At 35.8% G+C, this 24,026-nt stretch overlaps 1 protein-coding gene across 16 annotated transcripts in view; it reads right to left on the bottom strand.

Annotated features, from left to right (window-relative positions):
• USP25 (ubiquitin specific peptidase 25) overlaps nucleotides 1-24,026 on the bottom strand; it is a 189,339-nt gene that overhangs the window by 111,614 nt on the left and 53,699 nt on the right. For 14 of the 16 annotated variants that reach the window (XR_013960013.1, XR_013960014.1, XR_013960015.1 and 11 more), the window contains 2 exons: nucleotides 12,296-12,458; nucleotides 3,823-3,909 (listed from right to left, as the gene is read on the bottom strand). Coding sequence is in view for 10 of the 16 variants with exons in the window: in XM_080657609.1 (XP_080513735.1) it covers nucleotides 3,823-3,909; nucleotides 12,296-12,458 (250 nt within the window). In the remaining 6 variants the exon portion in view is untranslated. The remainder of the gene's footprint in view (nucleotides 1-3,822; nucleotides 3,910-12,295; nucleotides 12,459-24,026) is intronic. The other 2 variants (XM_080657610.1, XM_080657616.1) reach the window with 1 other exon arrangement.

A 24,026-nucleotide genomic window follows, 5' to 3' on the forward strand; every position in this document is an offset into this window, starting at 1 on the left:
CTTTTTATCCCTAGTTTTGAGATATTTTGCAATAAATAAACGTTAGCTTTTTGACTAACCCTTTTTCTTCATCTACTAAGATAATCATATGGTTTTCTTCCATAGTCTGTTAATGTGGTGAATTATACTGATTTTTGAACTTATAACCAATCTTGTAGTCCTGGGTAAACCCCACCTGTCAATAAGGTACTATCCTTTACACATACCACAGAATTCAATTTGCCAAAATCTGCTACAACTTTTATTTCTATATTCATGAGAAATACTTGTCTGTAGTTTTCTTCTGTTTGAATATGTTTTTTTTTTACTTTTGGTTTCAGGAAAATCCTACGCTCATAAGTGAGTTGGGAAGTTTTATCTCTTTTTCAATTTTCTGGAAAAGTATTTAGAGAACTGGTATTATTTCTTTCTTAAATGATTAGTGTAACTCACCAGTGAACGATTTTGCCGTTAAATTTTTGGTGGCTGTTCAAATATTATTTTTAAATATTCATTTTTAATGTAATATAAGGATACTGAGATTATCTTTTCATCAGTGAGCTTCAATAGCTTGTGTGTTTTAAGATATTTATCTGTTATTTATAATATACCAATATTCTCTTTAATTATCTATGGAATATGTACTGACATGCCCCTTTTTTATTCTTTATATTGATAATTTGCTTTTTCCTTCTTTTCTCTTACTCAGTGTACCTAGTTCATCAATTTTACCAATCTTTTTAAAAAGTAGCTTTTAATTCCATTAATTTTCTCTATTATTTTTCTGATTTCTATTTCATTGATTTATTCTCTTACCTTTATTATTCCTTGTCTTCTGTTTTCAAGTTAATTGCCTTTCCCCACCAAGTTCTTGATGTGTAAATTGTCATTAATTTGAAACCACTCTTATTTCCCAATAAGGTGTTTAATTCATATATTTTCTACTTACCATTGCTTTTGCTTTTAGCTGCATCCCTCTAATTTTAATATGTAAGGTTTTATTTTTATCCAGTTCAAAGTATTCTGAACTATCCTTTTGCCCCTTTGGTTATTTAAAAGTATATATTATTTAATTTCCAACTATCAGGGAGATTTTCTGGATATCTTTTTGTTAATTTCTCACTTAATTTCATTATAGTTAGAACACATACTTTTTATGCTTTGAATCCTCTAAAATATACAAAGACTTGTAAATCCAGTCTCTATAACCTCATCATGGCTAAAGACAGAAATTCCAGAATGGCTCTTTTATTTGTAAAATTCAAAATTCCTTCATGTATTTGTGTAGTAATACAGTTGGATGTTCAACTAAACATATTCCTTTCTCATATGCTTCTCACTTTTGAGTAGTGAAAAGTGGGGAGATATTATTTATTTGGAAATTTTCTTAAATCAAGACTTTAAGTAATATCCTATATAATAAAAGCATAGTATGCAAATTGTCCCCTCAACCGGGAGTTCATCTGGGAGTTCAATCAGAGGGCGAGGCTGGCCCAGGGAAGGGAGGAATACCTGGCGGGCAGCTGACAGCCGCTAGAGACCCTACCAGTGCACGAATTTTGTGCACTGGGCCTCTAGTACCTTATGATTAATAAAACTTTAACTATTTATATAAAGATTATTTCAAAGTGTTATGAGCTTATGCATCTTTGTGTTTCAATATTTAACATATGCTTTGCTATCAGTTTGTAACTTCTTAAGCCAATGAAAATTCGGGTGAAGGTGGGTAGGGATAAGATGTTTACAGTGAGAATCTATCTTTAAATTTCTGGTACTTCACAGTTCTACTACACATTGAAATTATGAATAGTACAAATAAATAAGAATGTATAAAATTAGTTTCAACTGCTAGAAACAATAACCAAGTCTACCGAAAATTCAAAGACTCCATTTCTTTTTCTCACTTCAATATGTATGATTTTTGGCAACCTTTAAGTGCTGATAAAAATACCCTGCTCAGCAGTGTAAGCAAATGGCATCTCTGTGCTTTGGTTGAAGTTATCACAGGGTATGCTATATCTTAACACAGTTTTCAAACTCAGTAGCAGCAAGCATGAGCTACATATAAATGCATTATTAAATAATAAGTGATAAAAGTTACACTGACACCTTTTTAAAAACCTGTGTCTTTTATCACCTAACTGAATGTAAGCACCAACCAGAAGTTGGTTAACTACCTATAAATCCCACATATTTGCTTCAAAGATGTCAAGTTATAGAATGTATTGCTGTCACCATGCCAAATTAAAGAATACCTATTTGTGGAACAATCTTTTACAAAATTGTGCAATATTCTTCTAAATAAGTGTCTTTTCTGAATGGGAGTAGAAGTTCTTTTTATTCCTTAAGCTAAAGGAACACCTGGACATGCTGACCCTTCCCCTGCAAGAAATAAATCTCTCTAGAAAGATGCTGAAGACTTGATTCATGCATTTCTCTAGCATTCAGCTGAACATTCTCACGATCCCCAAACTAGCTCTGGTACATAAGCATGGATATCACAATTGTCTGTTATGCAAGATTAGAAAAGTAACTTATTTGAGTCAACACTATGAAGAATACAAGAAGTTGAAACTCTGTAAAGCACTAAAATCTAGGAACATAAAAGAAAAGGTCAAGACACATATGAAAATGTAATTAGAAGTAATAATTTTAAATAATGTTACATAAATTATAAATACACTCCAATGGACACATTGGAAGAGAGGACTGTTGAAATTAGCAAACTGCGATAAAGAGCAGCAGGGATCCCAAACTTTCATGTGAACATTGTGATGACTGAAGGGGTTTGCTTAGCTTGTCTAGAGGTACGAGGAGTTGTCAGATGACCTTAGTTCCCCTTTGAAAATGGCCTGTTTATCAGCCTGACACTTTATAACCTAAAGATTATAGACTGAAAAACTGGTTGTAAATCAAGCTATATTCCCATTAGCTTGCATTATAAATGTTTCATATGTTTGTAGGAAAAGTAGTTTTCAAAATTATACACTAAAAGAAAAATGTAACTGAGTAATTCAGCATTACTACTAATAATAGGTCACACAAAGTTCAATACTTTAATGAAAACTAGTTCCTTTTAGGGCTACAATGTGTTTATGAGACGATCATCAAAGACCGATACTCAAGCATATTATCTCCACAATTAATTTTTGTCCAGTAAGCATGAATTTCTGCACGCAAATCAGTCCTATATTTTGAAAAGCTAATATGAACAATATAATAACTAACAGTTGACACCTGGTACTTGCTATGTACTAGAAGCCCTTTACATGTTTTATATTATTTAATTCTCACAGCAACTTGATAAAATAATTGCTATTATTATTTATACTTTTCAGATAAGGAAACTGAACAGAGACAGATCAGATAAGGTGAACTGTCTTGCGTTAGCTCCACAGTAGAACCAGGCAACCTGGTCCTCGTATCTGTGCTTTTGCATTATACTGCCTAACAAAACAGATTTGCATTGCAAAGACAGCCAGTGCAAAAGGAAGCTTTTAAAGGGATGCTCTACAGAAAAAAACGTTTGATTTCAACAGAATTTTTCAGGAGATAAGGAAAGTTCTTGAATTGTACATTGCAGCCTATAAAGTTTAAGAAATCGGACAGTCCAAAAGAAAAAGAAAATTAGAAAAGTTATACAAAATATTGGCATAATACTGCCACACAGGTGGAGAAAAATTCATATTCACAATACACTGACAAAGAACTGAAAGTTACTGTAGTAGTGAATGAAATTAATGAGTTGACATTCAAATTTGACACTGGTTCAAGATCTGATGAGAGGCAAATGCCCCCAAAATAAACACAAATTAAAAATTAAGAACCTCTGTTTAATTTTACCTTTTGATTTCGAGGTAAATCTTGAGCATTTGACGGAGGCTTGTAATTCAGAACTAATCTTCTAAATTCCAAAAGATTAAATAATGACTGAAAAAGAACAACAATTTAAGAAATATAAGGAAAAATTCTATTAACAGAACAGTAAAAATATGATGTTTCCGAGGTTTATTTTTGACAACTATGCACTTCATCACAGAATTATTGCAATTGGTGCAAGAAGGCCTATTATTCCTGAGAAAAAGTCAAATTACTTATATCTGGAGATACTGTTCTTGATCATTAACAATTATTTATAGTACTGAAAAGTCAAAATTATACATGGACAACTCAAACAAACATACTATATATTATATTAAAAGCTCTCTTTGTTTATGTTACACTGTGCCTAATATGCAGTTTCCTCAAAATAAAAGGTATACAAATGCAAAGTCTAGAACTTTTTAAACATATTATGTTTACTGTAAGTTATCTAGAGGTATTAATTCTACAAAAATATAGTACAGGTGAATTTATGGGTCAGATGCCTGGTGATGGAGACACAAAAAGAAATGACATTATCTCTATGCTCAAGGAGACACACAACCTAGAAGGGAGATACATAATTATAACAATATAAATGTGACTCTAAGATATAGCAGTATTGTTCACACAGAGTATAATAACAGCATATAAACTATAGCTTATTATCCACAGTCATCATGATAAACATTTGTTTAAAAAATGAAACGAAATACAATGTAAAATCTCAGAGCATATTCATATACAGTAAATTCACCACAGAGTACTGTTTGTAAAGTTTCGTTGTAGGTTTTTTACATGCATGTATATGTGTACACGTAAAGTGTTTTACAAAGTAGAATGTACTCCTTTCTGTGAGTCTCAGTTTATAAAGTTTGAAAGTCACTGTATAGGAGGTGATAATGTACTAAATCTAAGTAAAGACAAGTTGCCAACTTGTTGGAAGATAAAGGAGACACCACAAATCAGTAAGAAAACAAAGAGATTTTTTTGATAGTTGGCTGTAGAGAAAAGTAGCCCACTGTAGTAGTTAGTTATAGATATATAAATATACATTTGCGTTAAAGACATAAATATGAAAGGTAAAACTGTAAATCTACTAACAGAAACTGTTGGAAAACATTTTATCTTGTGATCTGGAAATACTTCTTAACTACACAATATGCACATATGAAATAATTCACTTATGCATCCATTCAACAAAAGTTTATGGAGCACCCACACACTGCATGCCAGTTACAAAGGAATACAGGCAGCAAAGACTAAAATGTATCAACTGTCTGCCCTTGTGGAGATTACAATCTTGTGATGGCAGGTTAAAACAATGAGTAGATGTTATAAATCAGAAATAATGTCAATACAGTATTAGTAGACCAAGATCAAACTTTAGGGGAAAAGAAGCAATTAAAAGCTACAGGAAAAAGAGTTATGAGAAAGACAAAATAAGAATAGAAAGGGAAGTAGCGTATGAGATCACAGAAGAAAACAGAGTAGAGAAAGCAAGCGCTTTCAAATATAGCTAAGTATCAGAATAACTGCGGAGCTTGAAAAAATACCTTACCAGGGGCCTCTCAACAAAGACATAAAGTACCACAGAAGATTCTCCAGTACACCACAGAATCACAGGCAAATTTCAAGAACAAGATTAGCAACACTCTCAAAGGGTGCCTGCCACATTCCAATAAGGTAAGGGCAGGAAAATACCGTATTTTTCTGTGTATAAGACGCCTCCATGTATAAGACGCCTCCCACTTTTCCAACCCAAAATTAAGAAATCAATATTTCAAACATTTTGCTGGTTTTCTTCCTCTTATGGCCTTCTTCTTTTCTGGCATCTTAAGTTCTTCCTGTTTTCTCCACTGTCTGATCATACACTCAGTGGGAGGAGGTCCAAATTGTCTCTCTGCAGCTCTATTTCTGTGCTCTTTTGCATAGCTGGTTACATTCACTTTGAATTTTGCAGAGAAGACAATTGCTTACCGGTATTTAACTTTTTATTTTTTGACATCTTTGTGGGCTCAGTTCCTGTTGCACCTGTGCACTCTCCACCTCCACCTCCACATCCAATTATACGGCATCAGCTGACGTCAGTAACAATAAGGCTTATGATTACAGGAAGCCTGTTTGACAAGGTATGGGCAGCTACACAACCCCACGGCTCCCTCCTTGGCTGACTTCCGTGTATAAGACACCACTCGATTTTCAGGCTAACGATTTTAGAAAAAAATAGTATCTTATACATGGAAAAATACGATAACCTTTGGATTTGGCATTTGGGAAGTCACTTTTCAGTAGAACGGTACAATAAGAATAGCAGCAATTAATACTGCGAGAAATGGGATGTATTGTAAGGGAGACAAAATATAGATTATTCTTAGGAGGAATTTAAATAGGAAAGAGAATACTGATAAATGAAAAGAATCCCAATCCCGCTTTTATGCTCTGAGCTCCCACTGGAGAACTGTGTGCCCTTCTCCCTGAAAAGCCAGAAGCATCTTCTCTGGTGTAGATCTGCTGCTGATGAGTTATTTCAGCTTCTGCTTGACTGAAATGGTTTTCTCTTCATTTTGGTAAGATTTTTGCTAGTTATAGAATTCTAGATGGCCAGTTATTTTCTCTAGCACCTGTATTTTTGTTCCTTTATAAAAGGTGATGTATCTTTTTCATTTGGCTACTTCTAATCCATTATGTTTCTGTTTTATTATGATGTGCCTTGGTGTAGAGTTCTTTGTTTCTATGACTTGGTTTCTATTGTGTCCTAAATCTGTGGCTTGATCTCCTCCATCAAGTTTAGAATATTGTCTCTTCACAAATACTGCTTTTTTCCTTTCCCTTTTTCCTCTCCCTCTGGAACCACCAATGCACTGTACTAGTGCTATTCACCATGTTCCTACTCACCACATGCAAATTCCTCTCATCTGTGTTTCAAGGCTTTAGTCTCAAAGTACTCTTCAGACCAACTGCCCAGTTTACTAATTCTCTTCAGCGTATCTAATATGCTGCTAATGTCAGCCATTGATTTCCTAATTTATTTATTGTAATTTTCAGTCCTAAAATTTCTATTTTATTCTTTTTCATAGTTTTCTACCAAAGCTGTCAATCTTGCTTTTAATTCCTTGACCACTTTAATACTTATTATAACAATTCAATTTTCATGTTTTCCTATAGGCATATTTCTACTGCCCCTTGTTTTCTCTTAATTTTTGGACACATCTTGTATTTCCTGGCATGACTCAATAAATGATTTGAGTGATAAACATTATATGTGGAAAAACTGGAGAAAATTCAAAGTTCTTATCTTCTAACAAAATTTACATTTGCTCTGGCAGGCAGCAAGACTGGGACCATTTGAAATCCTAGATTAACTTATTTCAATTAACTCTGAGATGAAGCTGGGATTTAATAACTGTGATTTTTAAAATAGTTTTTCACTATTTTTAGTTCTCAGTTAATCCTGAAAACTAAAGGTTTTTCTGTCCCTTCAGAATTCTAAAAATCCGAGGTGTTGACCAGGGCTCCGAGTTTGTCAAATTGTGCTCAGGTTCCCAGCCACTCAGCAGCCAGTTCTGGAAATGCCTCAAGGCTAAAAATCAGACCAAACCGTGAAGCATACTCTCTGAACATCCTGTTCTCTCAGAACTTATCCACAAAATTCCTCCATTTTAGTTATGTGATGCTTTTTATTTTGTTTTAGAGCCCAGCAAAATATGATCTAATACAACCTACTAAGCTATTACCCAAAATAGAACTTGTGACCATTACAACACAACACAGAAGTTAATTTTTTACAATGCCAAACATTCTATACCCTAAAAATCACAATCATAATAGTATTGATGAACATATTCCTTCAAAAGTGGTGGAACACGGTATTGTCACTACTGCCTAAATTGTGCTTGTGACTGATGCACATTGAAAACAAGCATCCTTTCGTTCAGTCCAAAGCTAAGACATGAATTTTGAAGAACACTTGTTAGATGGAATTTGGCTAGATTCTTGGAAATAACAGAGCTATGGGAGATGAAAGTGCAAACAATTTGTAGAATATAAAACATTGATGACAAAATAGCAAAAGGATATATAACCTGTCTATAATGGAAATACTGAGGAGAAGCAAGATACATTTTCCTAGGGTGATTAAGAAAAAAAGAATGGTACCATATCATATAAGTTTCAAGTTAAGGTAGGAACTGAAAGCTGATGGCATGATTAAAATATAACTTCTGCATATAGAGCAATTAAATCCCTATGTCCATCCATACAACATCTCCTTCTTTGGAATGTAAGAAATTTAATCTTTGAATATTATTGACTTAACTGACTCAGGTTCAGAAAAATCAGACATCTATATATATAAAAGCCTAAGCAACCATTATGACCAGTCAACCAGTCGCTATGATGATGCAATGACCACCGGAGGGGGCGGGGGCAGACGCTCCATACAGGAGCTGCCCCCTGGTGGTCAGTGCACTCCCACAGCCAACCTCCCATGGCCGGCCAACCTCCTGCAGTCCCTCCCCGCAGCTGGCTGACCCCCATCAGCCCAAATCACCGACCAGGCCGAGGGACCCCACCCGTGCATGAATTTGTACACCAGGCCTCTAGTAGTGTGTATAAGGATAGAAAAATAGCATGAGATTCAGAGCTATAAATAGGCAGGAATAGTAAGTAAAAACATGCAAACAGACTCCCAACTGATCCTCCCCCAGTCCCAGAAGGCTAGCAACCATGCTTACAGCACAATGAATCAGAATCCAGTCTGGTTTTGAGGCCGAGAAATCTTCTGTGGTAAAGCACTCAAAAAAAATTGAGCTAATATGTTTGAGCTTATAGAACATATTAGTGATAAGACCATAACAGAGATGTTGCAGCATTTGGAAACTATTGAGAATAGGTATATAGAAAATAGGCAGAAAAACAAGGGGCAGATCCAGGAAAACAAAGGTTACAGAGAGGCAAGTCCTAATGAATCACTGCAGCATTCACAAAGCCATGGGAAATACAAACTCTTACTACTAGTTTTTTTTTTTTTTTTTTTTTAGCTTGAGCTACCACTATCCTGGTAGATGGGAGAAATAGTGATTCTAGACAAGTGAAATTAAAGTGCTAAATCCTCACTTCCCTCAGCAGGAAGGCATGCCATGTCATTTATAAAAATGAAGATAACAGGAGAAAAAGCTAGAACTGGTTGTAGTTGCCACAGAACTATTATTAGGGAGGTTTAGGGCAGATTACTGCTATGACATTCTTGGTTTTCTCATTGAACTACATACTTCGGTTCTTTGAGGAAAATTAAAGAGATATGAACAAGTGATGTGAATAAACATGTTAAATGATATACTGAATTTTTTTTAAACCTGCAGCATCTTTTCAATTCCATACACCATTAGGTTGATAGAAGCTTCATAAGTCTTCAATTCTACCATAAATTATATTTGCTCCTTTTTGGTTCATTTATTCACTCATTCAATGATTACATAAGAAGCTCCTTCAAGGTGTCAGACTGTACAGAATAATCTAGAAGATGTGCTCTCTGACCTTAGGATGTTTGTATTTTAGTCAACCAGGAATTACATGATATATGAGCATGGTGAAATGAAAGCTACTTAGAACAGAAAAGACTTTAAAATTACAGTAAAGAACAAAACTTGAAATAATCTTTAGACAAAGTTCTCTTTTCATCCATAATTTCCCAAAATCTAAAGCTTAATGTTTCACTATACTGTTCAAAATCAGTATCTTAATACTTCATTACAACTCAACTTTTTCAAGGTTAGCTGCCACTTTTAGGTGTCTCAATTTCTCCAAAATAGTAATAATAATAATAATAATCCCAAGTGTCCTATACTTGCCTATGTTAGGAGTGTGTTAAAGCCATGTTACCAGTTAGGCAGCAGAAAAATTAAAAATTAGTAAAATTACTTCAACTTTGTTAAAAAGGACAAATAATTTTTTTCAGTCCTTTACTCATCCCAACTAAAGAAACTCCAAAAATTTGATATGTAAAGCAAAAGCTAAGGTCAGCAAACACCACTTAAAGTAGAAATAGATGAACAATTCTTTCACATTTGAACTAAGACACCGAGAGAAGTTTATCCAATGAAATCAAAGAGTGGTTATCCTCAAATTTATTAATATTAAATTAATTATCATTTCAATGGGGCTTTCTTACAATATGGTGTGGAGAAATAAAGAGCGCCTATCCTATATAATAAAAGCCTAATATACTAAGTGTCCGGTTGTCTGGTTGGCTGTTCAACCAATCAAAGCGTAATATGCTAATGATACGCTAAAGCCACTCAACCACTAGCTATGATGTGCTCTGACCACCAGGGGGCAGACAGTCGACTGGTCAACCAGTTGCTCTGACGTGAACTGGCCACCAGACACTCAGACCGGTAGGTTTGCTTGCTGCTGGGGTCTGGCTGATCTGGACTGAGCGAGATGGGCCGGACACACCCTGGAGCCCTACCCAGCCCTGATCATGCACCAGTGGGGTCCCTCGGCCTGGCCTGTACCCTCTCGCAATCCAGGACCCCTCGGGGGATGTCTGAGAGCAGATTTCGGCCCAATGGCGGAACAACCGGTCACTATAATGTGCACTGACCACCAGGGGGTAGATGCTCGATGCAGAAGCACTGCTCAGCCAAAAGCCAGGCTCACAGCTGGTGAGTGCAGAGGTGGTGGCAGAAGCCTCTCCTGCCTCCGCAGCAGCGCTAAGGATGTCCGACTGCCAGCTTAGGCCCGAGGGCTCCTGGACTGCAAGACGGTGCAGGCCAGGCAGAGGGACCCCCACCCCCGAGTGCACGAATTTCGTGCACTGGGCCTCTTGTTCTAAATAATAAATATTGATTATTTGAATGTTCTTTCTTTCTTCTTCCAGTTTTCTAAGAGAAGCTTCTAATCAATGAACCTCATTCACTGGCCATAATAGTGCAGAAATAGCATTTACTTGTCTAAATTCTGGCAGCAAAGCATATTCATGAACACTCAGAGCACAGCCTTAAAATTATGCTCCATATTTTAAAATGTCTAAATTATTTAAATTGGACAGTGAAATGCAAAAGCCTTACTAACAGTGCTAGTAAAGTAAAGCAAGATAGTCTGTTCTCCGAGACTCTCAAATAGCAAATAAAATTGTAGATACCACTGGCATGTGAGTAAATAATGTATAATCAAGACTAGGACCAAGGGTATTACTATGTTACTCCAGGTATTTCTTAACATTTTAATGGCCTGGAAAACAAAGTAGCATATTAGTTACTAACTAACATACACCATAGTATATTATAAAGAGTGAGGCATAAATACAGAAAACTAAAGGAAATCAAATTGTATGGCATTATGTGACAGAAGCAAAAGATGGCGGCTGGGGGAGTAAAAAATTACACCATTGAAGTAGAAAAGAAGTTAAAAATACGTATTAGTTGCCTAGAAAACACAATTAAAATCCTGGAGAAAATGTTAAAACTAGTTAGTTGCTTTAACATCAAATACAAGTTTCTGCTGTCATTCACAAAGGTTTAGGAAGCTGCAATATTAAAACATACTTTGAATATAAAAAGAAATATCATATGCATCCAATGATTTAAAAAGTAATCAGGAACACAAAATAACAAGTTATAATTCAACTGTATTAGGAAAATAAACACAAAATATTAATGAATTTTCTTAAAGGGTAATAAAAATTAAGAAAATGCTATTATTCACAGATTATTTCATTTATGGAGATTCTTCAAGGTTTTGAAATCTGAGAGATAATGTTATCAATGTCTGAGAACGGTAAAGAATTTGACAAGAGTCATATGACATAAAAATTAAAGAAAGCAAACCATTCAAGATTAAGAAAAGGATGTATACCTATGCACACAAACATTTTCATTTTGTATAAGGGGCTCAGGAAACATTTCACTAAGGACTTTCCAAGTTAGAAAAAAATGTTTAAAAATCTATACCCTCCTCAAATAAATAAAATGCCCTATTACATTAAAGTAGTATCTAAAAGACTGTGATTCTATGAAAAACATTTTCTAGTATATACAAGTAAATCTGATCTAATGGACATACACAAATAAACAAAAACTAGTTCTGGTTTCATATCTTCGTTACATCCCTAAAATTGCAGGGAAATACACACAGAAATATTTTCTTTCCACTCTGACAATAATTCCAAACCTCAGGGAGGGAGAAGAGATTAGTTTCAAATAAGAAATTAATTCAAAATAATTCCAAAGAAGGCATAGGTAATGCTCTTCTATTAAAACTCCATCCTAGGACTGAGGAACAGAGGAGGTTGAGGAATGTTGCAATCTCCACACTAGTTCATTGGACAGAAAAACACATTAAAACCTTGCCTAAAGCTCTGTTTCAAGTACACAACTTAAAAGAAACCCAACTCCAACCCACTCTCCACTGCTATCATGCCCAGCAAATAAGATCTGCATAATATCCTTACCTGAATAACAGCACTAAACCAGCAAGTGTTGCCAACGTTCTTTAGTCCAACAGGAGCTCTGTCCTGCCTTTTTCTATCATAAGGGTTTCGAGAATCCCTCCACACTTCTGTAGGTGTCCTCTTTAAACATGCTTTGTTTTCTGCTATGCTGGCTTCAAGAACTCTTAAGCAATGAGGAGAAAATAATAAAAAACACACACACAAAACCAGTTATAATTTAGTGCTGTACTCTAGGAAATAGCATAAATTAAAGATTTTTAATTACTTAAGCTCTAGATAATGTATTTAGGGAAGTACTATTTAGGACTATCTTTAATCAAGCAGAGGTTAGTTTTCTTTAAAAACATAGCAGTGGTAAAGAATCGAGACATGCAGGCTTTTTTTCTAAGAAACAGGAAATTTCAAATATAATGTTTTTAATAGAAACTATGTTAAATTATGTTTCAACAAATTAAAGGCTTAGTGGCAGGACTACAGAAAGCACCTAGATAAGTTTTCTGAGAAATCACTGCATTAAAGTACATATCTACAATGTAACAAAATGACTAGTTTTTATAACAATTACTTTGAATCATCAGGAAAACAGTAAAAACTACAAATGCACTTTTCACCTCTGACCATTAATTTGCTTATATATATATATATATATATATATATATATATATATATAAAAAAAAGGTAAATGCTAGGGTTCCTTTCAGTTCTAGAGATCTGACTCTATGACAGCTAAATAAAGGGAAAAAATACTTATGTATTCACTTCTTCACCCAAAATTTTTCCTACAGAAAATTCCAGTGAAATAAATATCTACATATCAGAATAATAAAATATGAACCTCTTCAAAATAAACTCACATACAGAATATCTTAAACATACCTAAACATGGCAAGAGCAATGCCACTTTGCTCTTGCAACAACATGCTGGGAAACTCTAGTTCCCACAATGAACTAACAAGCATATTGCCTGCTCAAGACATGCATTACTATTCCAAATAAGCATAAATAATATTCAGGTGTCTTATCACATTTTGTTCATTACAAAAACATCAGCAACAATGAGCTTTTCTAACTTTTTGAGCTCATCATCTTTATCCTAAAGATTTTAGTCTATCAGATTAATTTCAAAATAATATAGTTATATTCCTTAATTGTGGAAGGAAAATAAATGATTACTCTAACAGCATTATTTACAACATGACATTAGATACAATGTAGAACAGTTCCAAGTTATTACTTAAAATAACTTATGTGAATATAGAATAAAATTTTTCTTTGGGAATAGGTTTTAAAAAGCAGGTAACAACATATTTTAAAATATAAAGATCAACATAAACTCACATCTTTAAAAATAAACAGTTCACACCTCTGTCATTATTACAAGTGATCAAACATTAGCAACACACTTTGCCTAATAATCACCTCTCGAATGCAACCTAGGCTACTAAAGGCTTTTTCTCAAACTATTTACCAATAAAAGGTACCATAACTCCTTGGAAGGTATGATGAAATACCTTCCAAGGAGAGATAAAAAGTCAAAGAGCCAACTGACACTTCCTACTGTTTAAGTTGTACAGGTGGGCACAACATAGCACAATAACAACAATCAACTGGAACAAGTTGAATTTGTACATGGTAACTAATTTACACTCAACAGAGAAAAGTTAATGCATAGCATCAAAACATAAATATGACACAAAAGATTGCTTTACTTAAGAAGGTATATTGAATTTTTACTGACTTATAAACGGGAGTGTTTTCTTTTGAAAATATGTTCTCTTTGTAATACATATGTATATTTAGAAGTATAAATAAAGAAAACTTATTTATATTTTGGTAATTAGAGATGAATGAACTAATAAAACATGCAATGAGTTCTGGGAAAACTCGCAGCAATACCTCACACAGAAAAGAAGAATAAGCACCTGTGGTCACATATAAGCGATTGGAGAGGCACCTAGCAATTGTACACGTCCTTGTTGATATGTACAATAACCACTTAAAGAGAGAATTCTAGAGCTTATTTTTAAAGCATAAGCTAGTCAAAAGTCTAGGAGAATTTCACTCAATCCTGAATTTCCTAGTGGGTGAGCCTATACCATTATACATTTTTAAAGACTAATTACAATAAAATATTAGTAAGAAATGATCCCTTCTTGATAATACCAACAGACCAGATCACATTTATCATAATGACTAGGCAATGAGTCACACAGACATTACTTATGGAAAACTTGAGAATACCTAATATCTGAAAAATACACCTAATCTACAAAAATTAAAATCCAATCTTGAAGGGGAGAGTGGCTGTGATTAGATGCCTAGCCTTAACTTCAACCAGGAAGAACTCGGATACCTCCCAGGACCCTACAACCACAACACCCAGGGACCAGCTACGAACCCATGAACACCGGGTCTCAAGCAGCACGAATACTTGGACACGGATGAGCCCTGCACCTTCTCACGAAAAGGTTAAACATCGCTTAGAGAAAGGTGAGGTCTGCGATCTAGGCTGGAGGGAGAAACAAGCACAGCAGAATCTAGAGTTTCAAAGAAAGTCTGCGCCCCACAAAATCCACCGCTGTTGGGGTCAGCATAGTCCACGAATGTGGAAGGGGGTCCACGAGGCTGCTGGCAGAAGGGAACTCTAGAAATCAACCCGTAGCTGGGCTGGCCACAGAAAGACAACCGAAATTCTACCAGTATACCGGCTGCACAGTGCCAAGGAAAAAAGACATGTTCTAAGACGTGCACATAGACGCGCATAGTACTGGGGGGAAAAGTCGTGAGTCCACGTGCTTACTCTGGCTTTTTTTTCTCTTTAAATCCTTGCTTTTCATTACTAACCCCAGTACATAGGATCTCCCAATTAAAAACACTCTCAAAGACTGCAGGGGAAAGTTGTTTTAGTGGAACCGGGGAATCAGAGCGGGGAATAACGATCAAAAAACCAGCTCTGGGGCAGTCCATTCCCCCAACCCAGTATTGAGTGTGGCAGGGAAAACAAAAACTAAATACTGGGTAGAGAGGACTTCTAGCCCCGGATGTCAATACAGAAACACTGCCACCCAGGGGTTGAATCACAAATTGACTCTTGTATAAATACAACTAAAGGCAGGCTGAGAAACAAAGAAATATCACCTGCTTGAAGACAGGATTGTGGCTTACCACACAGAGGAGCAGTGGAATGAAGGGAACTTCAATACTGTCCTGACTACCTGACAGAAAACAGGCATGCCAAACAGAACAGTAGAGGAAATGAATGATCTTCACTACTGAACATTTTTATTTTTTATCATTTATTTAAGAAACTAATTTTTTTCTTTTTTTCTCACTTGATTTTACTATTTTTATTATATTTTTATTTTTAATTAGTATTATTACTACTATTATTTTACCTTTTTTAAAGTTTCATTTTATTTTTTCTTTATTTTATTTTATTTTGTGATTAGTGTCCTACATTCTATTTTCATTTTTCCTTTGACATCATTTTACTCTATCTCAACTTTACCTTTATGGAAACACTCTCTTCCTCACTTTTCCCCTTCTGTTGTCCGGTTTCTCTGACACTATTCCTGCTTTAGATTTTCCCTATTCTTTCTTTTTACCCTGTTAAAATTTCACCCTACTTATATATCTAATTTCCAATCCCCTGCTCCAAGTCCATACACACCTCTCTCTTCTCTTTCCTCACTATCCAATTGATTTCTCTCTTTCCTTTTTTTTCTTTTTTTATGTTGTTTTATTTTGTTTTGTTTTGCCCTTCTTTCTGTCCTATTGTTGTTTGTTTGACTGTTGATTAGTTTGTGGGGGTTTTATTGTTTGTGTGATTGTTTCTTCTTTTTGCTTCTGTTTTTCCTCTCCTCGCTTGTTATTAGTTTTGGTTTGTAGTTTGCATTCATCTCTGGGTGCTTGTTGTTTGCATTTTTTTGGATTAGTTGTTATTCTATTGGAGATTTCTCCCCATATAAATAGTTCCCCCCCCTTCTTTTTTATTCTCTTTCTTTTCTCTCTTACTTTATTTCCTTTTCTCAATATCATTTTTGCACTCTTTTATCTCCTAATTCTCTTTTCTCTGGTGGTCACCATTACTTGGGGTTATTAGTATCGTGAATATATTTGTGCTCAGTGCCTGTGCATTGTGCCTTGTTGTGTTGTATTTTGTGCCTTTAAGTCAATGCAGAAGAGAGAGAGCTACATAACCAGACAGCCGGAGAGGCACAACCATGGGGAGACAAAGAAACAGCTCGCAAACAAAAGAAAGGAGGCGTCACCAGAAAATACGGTAAAAGAAATGGAGGCAAGCAATATGTCAGAGAAAGAATTCAGAGAAATGGTCATAGGGTCGCTGAAAAGGTTGGAAGACAACTTCAACAATATGTGTATGAACCAAGAGAAAATGAAGAAGAAATGAAAAATGACATCGCTGCAATAAAGAACTCAAAAGAAAGCATCAACAGCAGACTAGAAGAAGCGGAGGACTGCAACAGTGAGCTAGAAGACAAGATAGAAAAAAATATCCAAGCAGAGCAGCATCTAGAAGAAAAAAATTTAAAAAACAGGAGGAGAGCCTAAAGCAGGCATCCTCAAACTACGGCCCACAGGCTACATGTGGCCCACTGAGGACATTTATCCGTCACGCCAAGTGCCGCTGCCTGTCCTGCTTAGCAGCCGACTCGTCCCGGGCCCGTAGTGCACATAGGAATTTATTCATAGTTTTTTTTTTTTAAACTATAGTCCGACCCTCCAACAGTCTGAGAGACAGTGAACTGGCCCCCTGTTTAAAAAGTTTGAGGACCTCTGGCCTAAAGGAACTTTGGGACAACACAAAACAAAACAACATCCGCATAATAAGGGTGCCAGAAGGAGAAGAAATTGAGCAAGAAATAAAAAACCTGTTTGAAGAAATAATGACAGAAAACTTCCCTGATATTGGCAAGAAAAAACCCACAAAAATCCAAGAATCTCACAGAGCCACAAACAAAATGAACCCCAAAAGACCGACACCAAGGCACATTATAATTAAACTGGCAAACACCAACTACAAAGTAAGAATCTTAAAAGCAGCCAGAGAGAGACAAAAAGTTACCTACAAAAGATCCCCCATCAGATTAGCAACTGATTTCTCAACAGAAACACATCAGGCCAGAAGGGAATGGAATGAAATATACAAAGTCATGCAAAGGAAGGGACTGAATCCAAGAATATTGTACCCAGCAAGGCTAGCAATCAAAATTGAAGGTGAAATCAGGAGCTTCACAGACAAAAAAGGACTAAGGGAGTTTATTACCACCAAACCAGCAATGCAAGAAATGCTAATGGGTCTGCTGTAAAAAGAAATAGGAAGCGAAGAAGGAACAAGGCATAAAGAATAAAAATGGCAACAAACAAGTACCTATCAATAATAACTTTAAATGTAAATGGATTAAATGCCCCAATCAAAAGACATAGAGTAGCTGAGTGGATAAGAAAACATGACCCATATATCTGCTGTCTACAGCAAACCCACCTCAGAACAAAGGACTCACACAGACTGATGGTGAAGGGATGGGAAAAGATTTTATAGGCGAATGGAAATGAAAAAAAAAGCTGGGGTAGCAATACTTGTATCTGACAAATTAGACCTCAAAGTGAAGGCCATAACAAGAGATAAGGAAGGCCACTTCATAATACTAAAGGGAGCAATTCAACAAGTAGATATAACTCTGTTAAACATATATGCACCCAATACAAGGAACACACAAATACATGAAAAAAAAAACTTCTGGAGGATATCAAGGGAGAGATTGACAGCAATACAGTCATAGTAGGGGAATTTAATACCCCACTAACACCACTGGACAAATCCTCTAAACAAAAAATTGGCAAAGAAACATCTAAATGACTCACTAGATCAGATGGAATTAATTGGCATCTTCAGAACATTTCACCCAAAAGCCACAGAATATACATTCTTCTCAAGTGCACATGGGCCATTTTCAAAGACAGACCATATGTTGGGACACAGGCAAAGTCTCTTCAAATTCAAGAAGATAGAAATCATATCAAGCATCTTCTCAGATCACAATGGCATAAAATTATAAATTAACTACAGTAAAAACAATAAAAAAAATTAAACACTTGGAGGCTAAATAGCATGCTATCAAACAATGACTGGGTAACCAAAGAGATCAAAGAAGAGATAAAAAAAAAAACATCATGGCAACAAACGACAATGAAAAGACAACAATCCAAAATCTATGGGACACAATGAAAGCAGTCTTGAGAGGGAAGTTCATAGCTCTACAGGCCTACCTCAAAAAACAAGAAACAATGGTAATAAATTATCTAAGCCTACAACTCAAAGAGCTAGAAAGAGAGCAACAAGAAAAGCCCAGTGTAAGCAGAAGGAAGGAAATAATAAAGATCAGAGCGGACATAAACCACATAGAGACCAAAAAAAAAAAAAAAAAAAAAAAAAAAAAAAAAACCACAATAAAAAAGATCAACAAAACCAAGAGCTGGTTTTTTGAAAGGATAAACAAGATTGATGAACCTCTAGCCAGGCTCACCAAGAAGCAAAGAGAGAGAAGCTAAGTAAATAAAATCAGAAATGAAAGAGGTGAAGTAACAACTGATCCCACAGAAATACAAACGATTATGAAAAAATATTATGAACAACTCTCTTCCAACAAAATGGACAACCTAGATGAAATGGACATATTCTTAGAAAAAAAAAAAAGCTCCCAATATTCAACCAAGAAGAATCAAAAAACTTGAATAGGCCGATAACTACCTAAGAAATTGAAAGAGCAAAAAGCCCTGGTCCGGACAGCTTTACAGGGGAGTTCTACCAAGCATTCAAAGAAGAAATAAACCCATCCTCCTCAGACTATTCCAAAAAATTCAAGAGGATGGCACACTTCCAAGCTCTTTCTATTAAGCCAGCATTACCCTAATCCCAAAACCAGATAAAGACACCACAAAAAAAGAGAACTACATGCCAATATCCTTGATGAACATAGATGCTAAAAATCCTCAACAAAATTCTAGCAAATCTGATTCAGCAATACATTAGAAAGATCATACAGGATGATCAAGTGGAACTTATTCCAGGGATGCAAGGATGGTACAATATCCGCAAATCAATAAATGTGATACATCACATAAACAAACTGAGGGACAAAAATCACATAATCATATCAATTTATCTACAAAAAACATTTGACAAAATCCAACACCCTTTCTTGATAAAACTCTCAGCAAAGTGGCAATAAAGGAATCATACCTCAACATAATAAAAGACCTATATGACAAACCTACAGCCAACATCATACTCAATGGGCAAAAACTAAACTCATTTCTCCTAAGAATAGGAACAAGACAAGGATGCCCACTTTCACTACTCCTGTTCGACACAGTACTAGAAGTACTAGCCATAGCGATCAGACAAGAAGAAGAAATAAAAAGCATCAAAATTGGAAAAGAAATAAAACTGTCCTTATTCGCAGATGACATGATACTAGACATAGAAAACCCCAAGACTCCAACAAAAAAATACTAGGACTAATAAATGAATTTGGCATGTAGCAGTATACAAAATTAACACCCAGAAATCTATGGCCTTTTTATACACTAATAATGAACTCACAGAAAGAGAAATGAAAAAAAATCACATTTACCATTGCACCAAAAAAATTAAGATACCTAGGAATAAACTTAACTAAGGACGTAAAAGACCTGTACCCGGAAACTATAGGATATTGAAAAAAGAGAGAGGAAGGCATAAACAAATGGAAGAACATACCATGTTCATGGATTGGTAGAATCAACATCATTAAAATATCTATACTACCTAAATCAATCTATAGATTCAATGCAATACCTATTAAAATACCAATGGCATATTTCAAAGATCTAGAACAAACCCTCCAAACATTCATCGGGAATAAAAAAAATACCCCAACTAGCCACAGCTATCCTGAGAAAGAAGAACCAAGTTGGAGGGATCACAATACCAGATATCAAGCTATATTACCAAGCCACAGTTCTCAAAACTACCTGGTACTGGCACAAGAACAGCCATATACACCAATGGAACAGAATAGAGAACCCAGAAATTGACCCAAGCCATTATACTCAATTAAAATTTGACAAAGGAGGCAAGAGCATACAATGGAGTCAAAACAGTCTCTTTAATAAATGGTGCTAGAAAATTTGGTCAGATACATGCAAAAAAAGAAAAGTTGATCACCAACTTACACCATACACAAAAACAAACTCAAAATGGCTAAAGGACTTAAATGTAAGACAGGAAACCATAAAAATCCTACAAGACTCCATACGCAGCAAAATTGCAGACATAATGTCGTACCAATATCTTTACAGACACAGATCCTAGGGCGAGAGAGACTAAGGAGAAAATAAACAAATGGGACTACAGCAAAATAAAAAGCTTCTGCACAGCAAATGAAACCCTCAACAAAACAACAAGAAAGCCCACTGCATGGGAGAACATATTTGCCAATATTATCTCTGATAAGGGTTTAATCTCCAACATTTACAAGGAATTTATACAACTTAACAAAAGGAAGATAAACAATCCAATCAAAAAATGGGCAAAGGATCTAAATAGACACTTTTCGAAAGAGGACATTCAGAAAGCCAAAAGACATATGAAAACATGCTCAAGTCACTAATCATCCGAGAGATGCAAATCAAAACAAGAATGAGGTACCACCTCACACCTGTCAGAATGGCTATCATCAAAACAAATCAACAAATGACAAGTGCTGGAGAGGATGCGGAGAAAAAGGATCCCTCGTGCACTGCTGGTGGGAATGTAGACTGGTGCAGCCATTGTGGAAAACAGTATTGCGTTTCCTCAAAAATTTAAAAATGGAACTGCCATTTGACCCAGTAATCCCACTTCTAGGAATATATCCCAGGGAAACAGAAACACCAATCAGAAAGGATATATGCACCCCTTTGTTCATAGCAGCACAATTTACAATAGCTAAGATTTGTAAACAGCCTAAATGCCCATCAGCAGATAAGTGGATTAGAAAACTATGGTACATCTACACAGTGGAATATTATGCTGCTATAAAAAAGAAGGAATTCTTACCATTTGCAGCAGCATGGATGGAACTGGAGAGCATTATGCTAAGTGAAATTAGCCAGTCAGTGGGAAAACAAAAACAAAAAACACATGACCTCACTCATTTATGGATAATAAAGAACATAACCAGATGAACAAAAAGATAGACACAGAGGCAGAGAAGCATCAAACAGACTGTCAAATTACAGCGGGAAGGCTGGGAAGGTGGGGGGGGAGGAGGTAAGAGATCAACCAAAGGACTTGTATGCATGCATATAAGCATAACCAATGGATGCAAGACATTATGGGGGTGGGGTGATGACATGTGCCAGGGGGTAGGGGAGGCCAGGGGAAGGTCATTGGGGGGGAAAAGGAGATATATGTACTATTCTTTGTAATAATTTAAACAATAAAATTAAATTAAAAAATAAAAATTCAAATGTAAAAAAAAAATTAAAATCCATATATAAGTCACAAAATAACAAAATGTGATTCAGCCTCAAGACCAGACTGAGTAAAATTAGGTTTCATGTTCCCCATAAGTGTCAACTATCCAACCCAAATTTACATCTAGACTACACTGAGATAATGCTATTCTTATTCCAGATCTGGTTAAGATTATTAAAATCCAGGGACGTGTTTTTTGTTTTGTTTTTTATGTTTCCATATAGCCCATCTCCACAAAAAAAAAAAAACACCTCTTCATTTGTATGTGTTCATACAAATAGTATAATGTAAATACTACCTTAATGTAATGAGATAATGAAAGCTTTTTAGTTCCTTTGCCTACTCTCTCCCCTGACAGGACTTGGGGGAATGTACCGCCTCAAATGTCCTTTCTAGGAAAAAGCAGCTTGCCTGTGCTATTTGTATTATTACTCCACAGAGAACGTTTGAAGGGAAAGATACCATCTCCCCCAGCATTCCTATATACCTTTCATTACAGAATAAAATTAGATACAAACTGTAAAACTGATTAGGGCTCAAGAGATACATGCCCATTGCTTCTCAAAGTTACCTAAGATATAAAAACAAAGCAAAAGCCCAACCTGTAGCCCAAAGGCTACTCTATTCCCAAACCTGTATTCCTTTCTCTAGTCCAGTACTGGCATATCAAACATAAACTTTCTATAAAACCAAATTCCTAGCCTCACAAAGTAAAGCCAGTGGTACTACCCAGGCTTTAAAGTTTAAAGTGTGCAACAGCTGCATTCCAAATATTACGGTTGCCAGTAGAGACAGAAAGGGGGGGAAAGGGTAGACAAAAAAAAAAAAAAAAAAAAAAACACAACAAAACAAATTTGCAAATTTCAAATAGCTCAGAAATAGCTAGAACAAAATGTAACATGCCAAAAGGCAACCCCTAGAGTCACAAATCAAAACCCAACCCCACTACACTTCACAGGCTTTCTTATCTTCCCAACACTGGTCATGACCAAGCAATCAGTAATACAGATAAAAAGATGATGTGTCTTCTCTTCCACACATCACACTGAAAGTTTAAAGCATCTACGTAGGATAAATATTCACCTTCCCATTAAAAATTTGTGGTACTGATTGTGGGTCATTATTTTTGCTTGTGGTTTTTTCTGTATTGTTATTTAAATTGCATTATAGCAGTAATGTTGAAAACAACCCATTTAGATCATCTAATTCCACTTTGAGGAAATAGGCATTTCATTTACACTGTACACTAAAAAAAAAGAAAGAAGGGAGGGAGGGAGGGAGGGAAAGAAGGAAAAGAAGAAAGGAGAAATCATTATGTTCATTCCTTAAAAAAAGAAAATCATTGGTATTTTTATTGGGATCACACTAAACCTAAGTCAACTTAAGGAGATATTATTCATTAATCTATCTCAATGACATCTACATATATAAAAGCCAAGCGACCTGAAGGACAGAAGGACGGAACGACCAGTCACTATGACGTGCACTGCAGTGGCCAACTGGCCCGATAGGGGCCCTGATCAGCCCCACCAACCTTTCTCAGCCCCTCCCCCCAGCCGGCCCACCCCCAATACACCTCATCTCAACAGGGGGTGGGGCCGGCCAGCCAACCACCATGGCCCTTCTCCCCGGCCAGCCCCACCCCCGATTGCCCTCCCCACTGCCAGCTCGGCCCCGATTGGCCCCCATCGGGGCAGGCAGGTCGGACCCCACCTGTGCACGAATTGGTGCACTGGGCCTCTAGTATAATAATATTCTTCTTGGTAATTCTTGCACAGTTTTATTAAACTTATGCCTAGTCTTTAATAGTTTTGTGCTATAAAAGATAGCTCTTTAAAATTTCACCTTCTCATTTCATTCTTATATGTAGAAATATAATTTTTATATTGATTCTCAATTAACACAGCTAAATACTTTTTTTCTTGGTAAGAATACTTTATTGAGATAATAAAGACAAAAATCTTAAATATATTTATCAGTGACATTTTGTACATATGTGCACAACCATGTGACTACCACTCAGATCAGGGTATAGAAATTTCCATTATTCCAGAAAATTCTCTCATGCCCTTTTTACCCAGCAGTGTCTCCTTCATCTCCCAGAGAGTCACCATTCTGACTTCTAAATTAGATTGCAATTGTTCTTTTATGTCAAGTTTCTTTCATTCAACATGTTGCTTTGGTGATTCCTGCACATTCTTTCAAGTA

Source organism: Plecotus auritus, assembly GCF_963455305.1.
Source record: "Plecotus auritus genome assembly, chromosome: 2".
NCBI lineage: Eukaryota > Metazoa > Chordata > Mammalia > Chiroptera > Vespertilionidae > Plecotus > Plecotus auritus.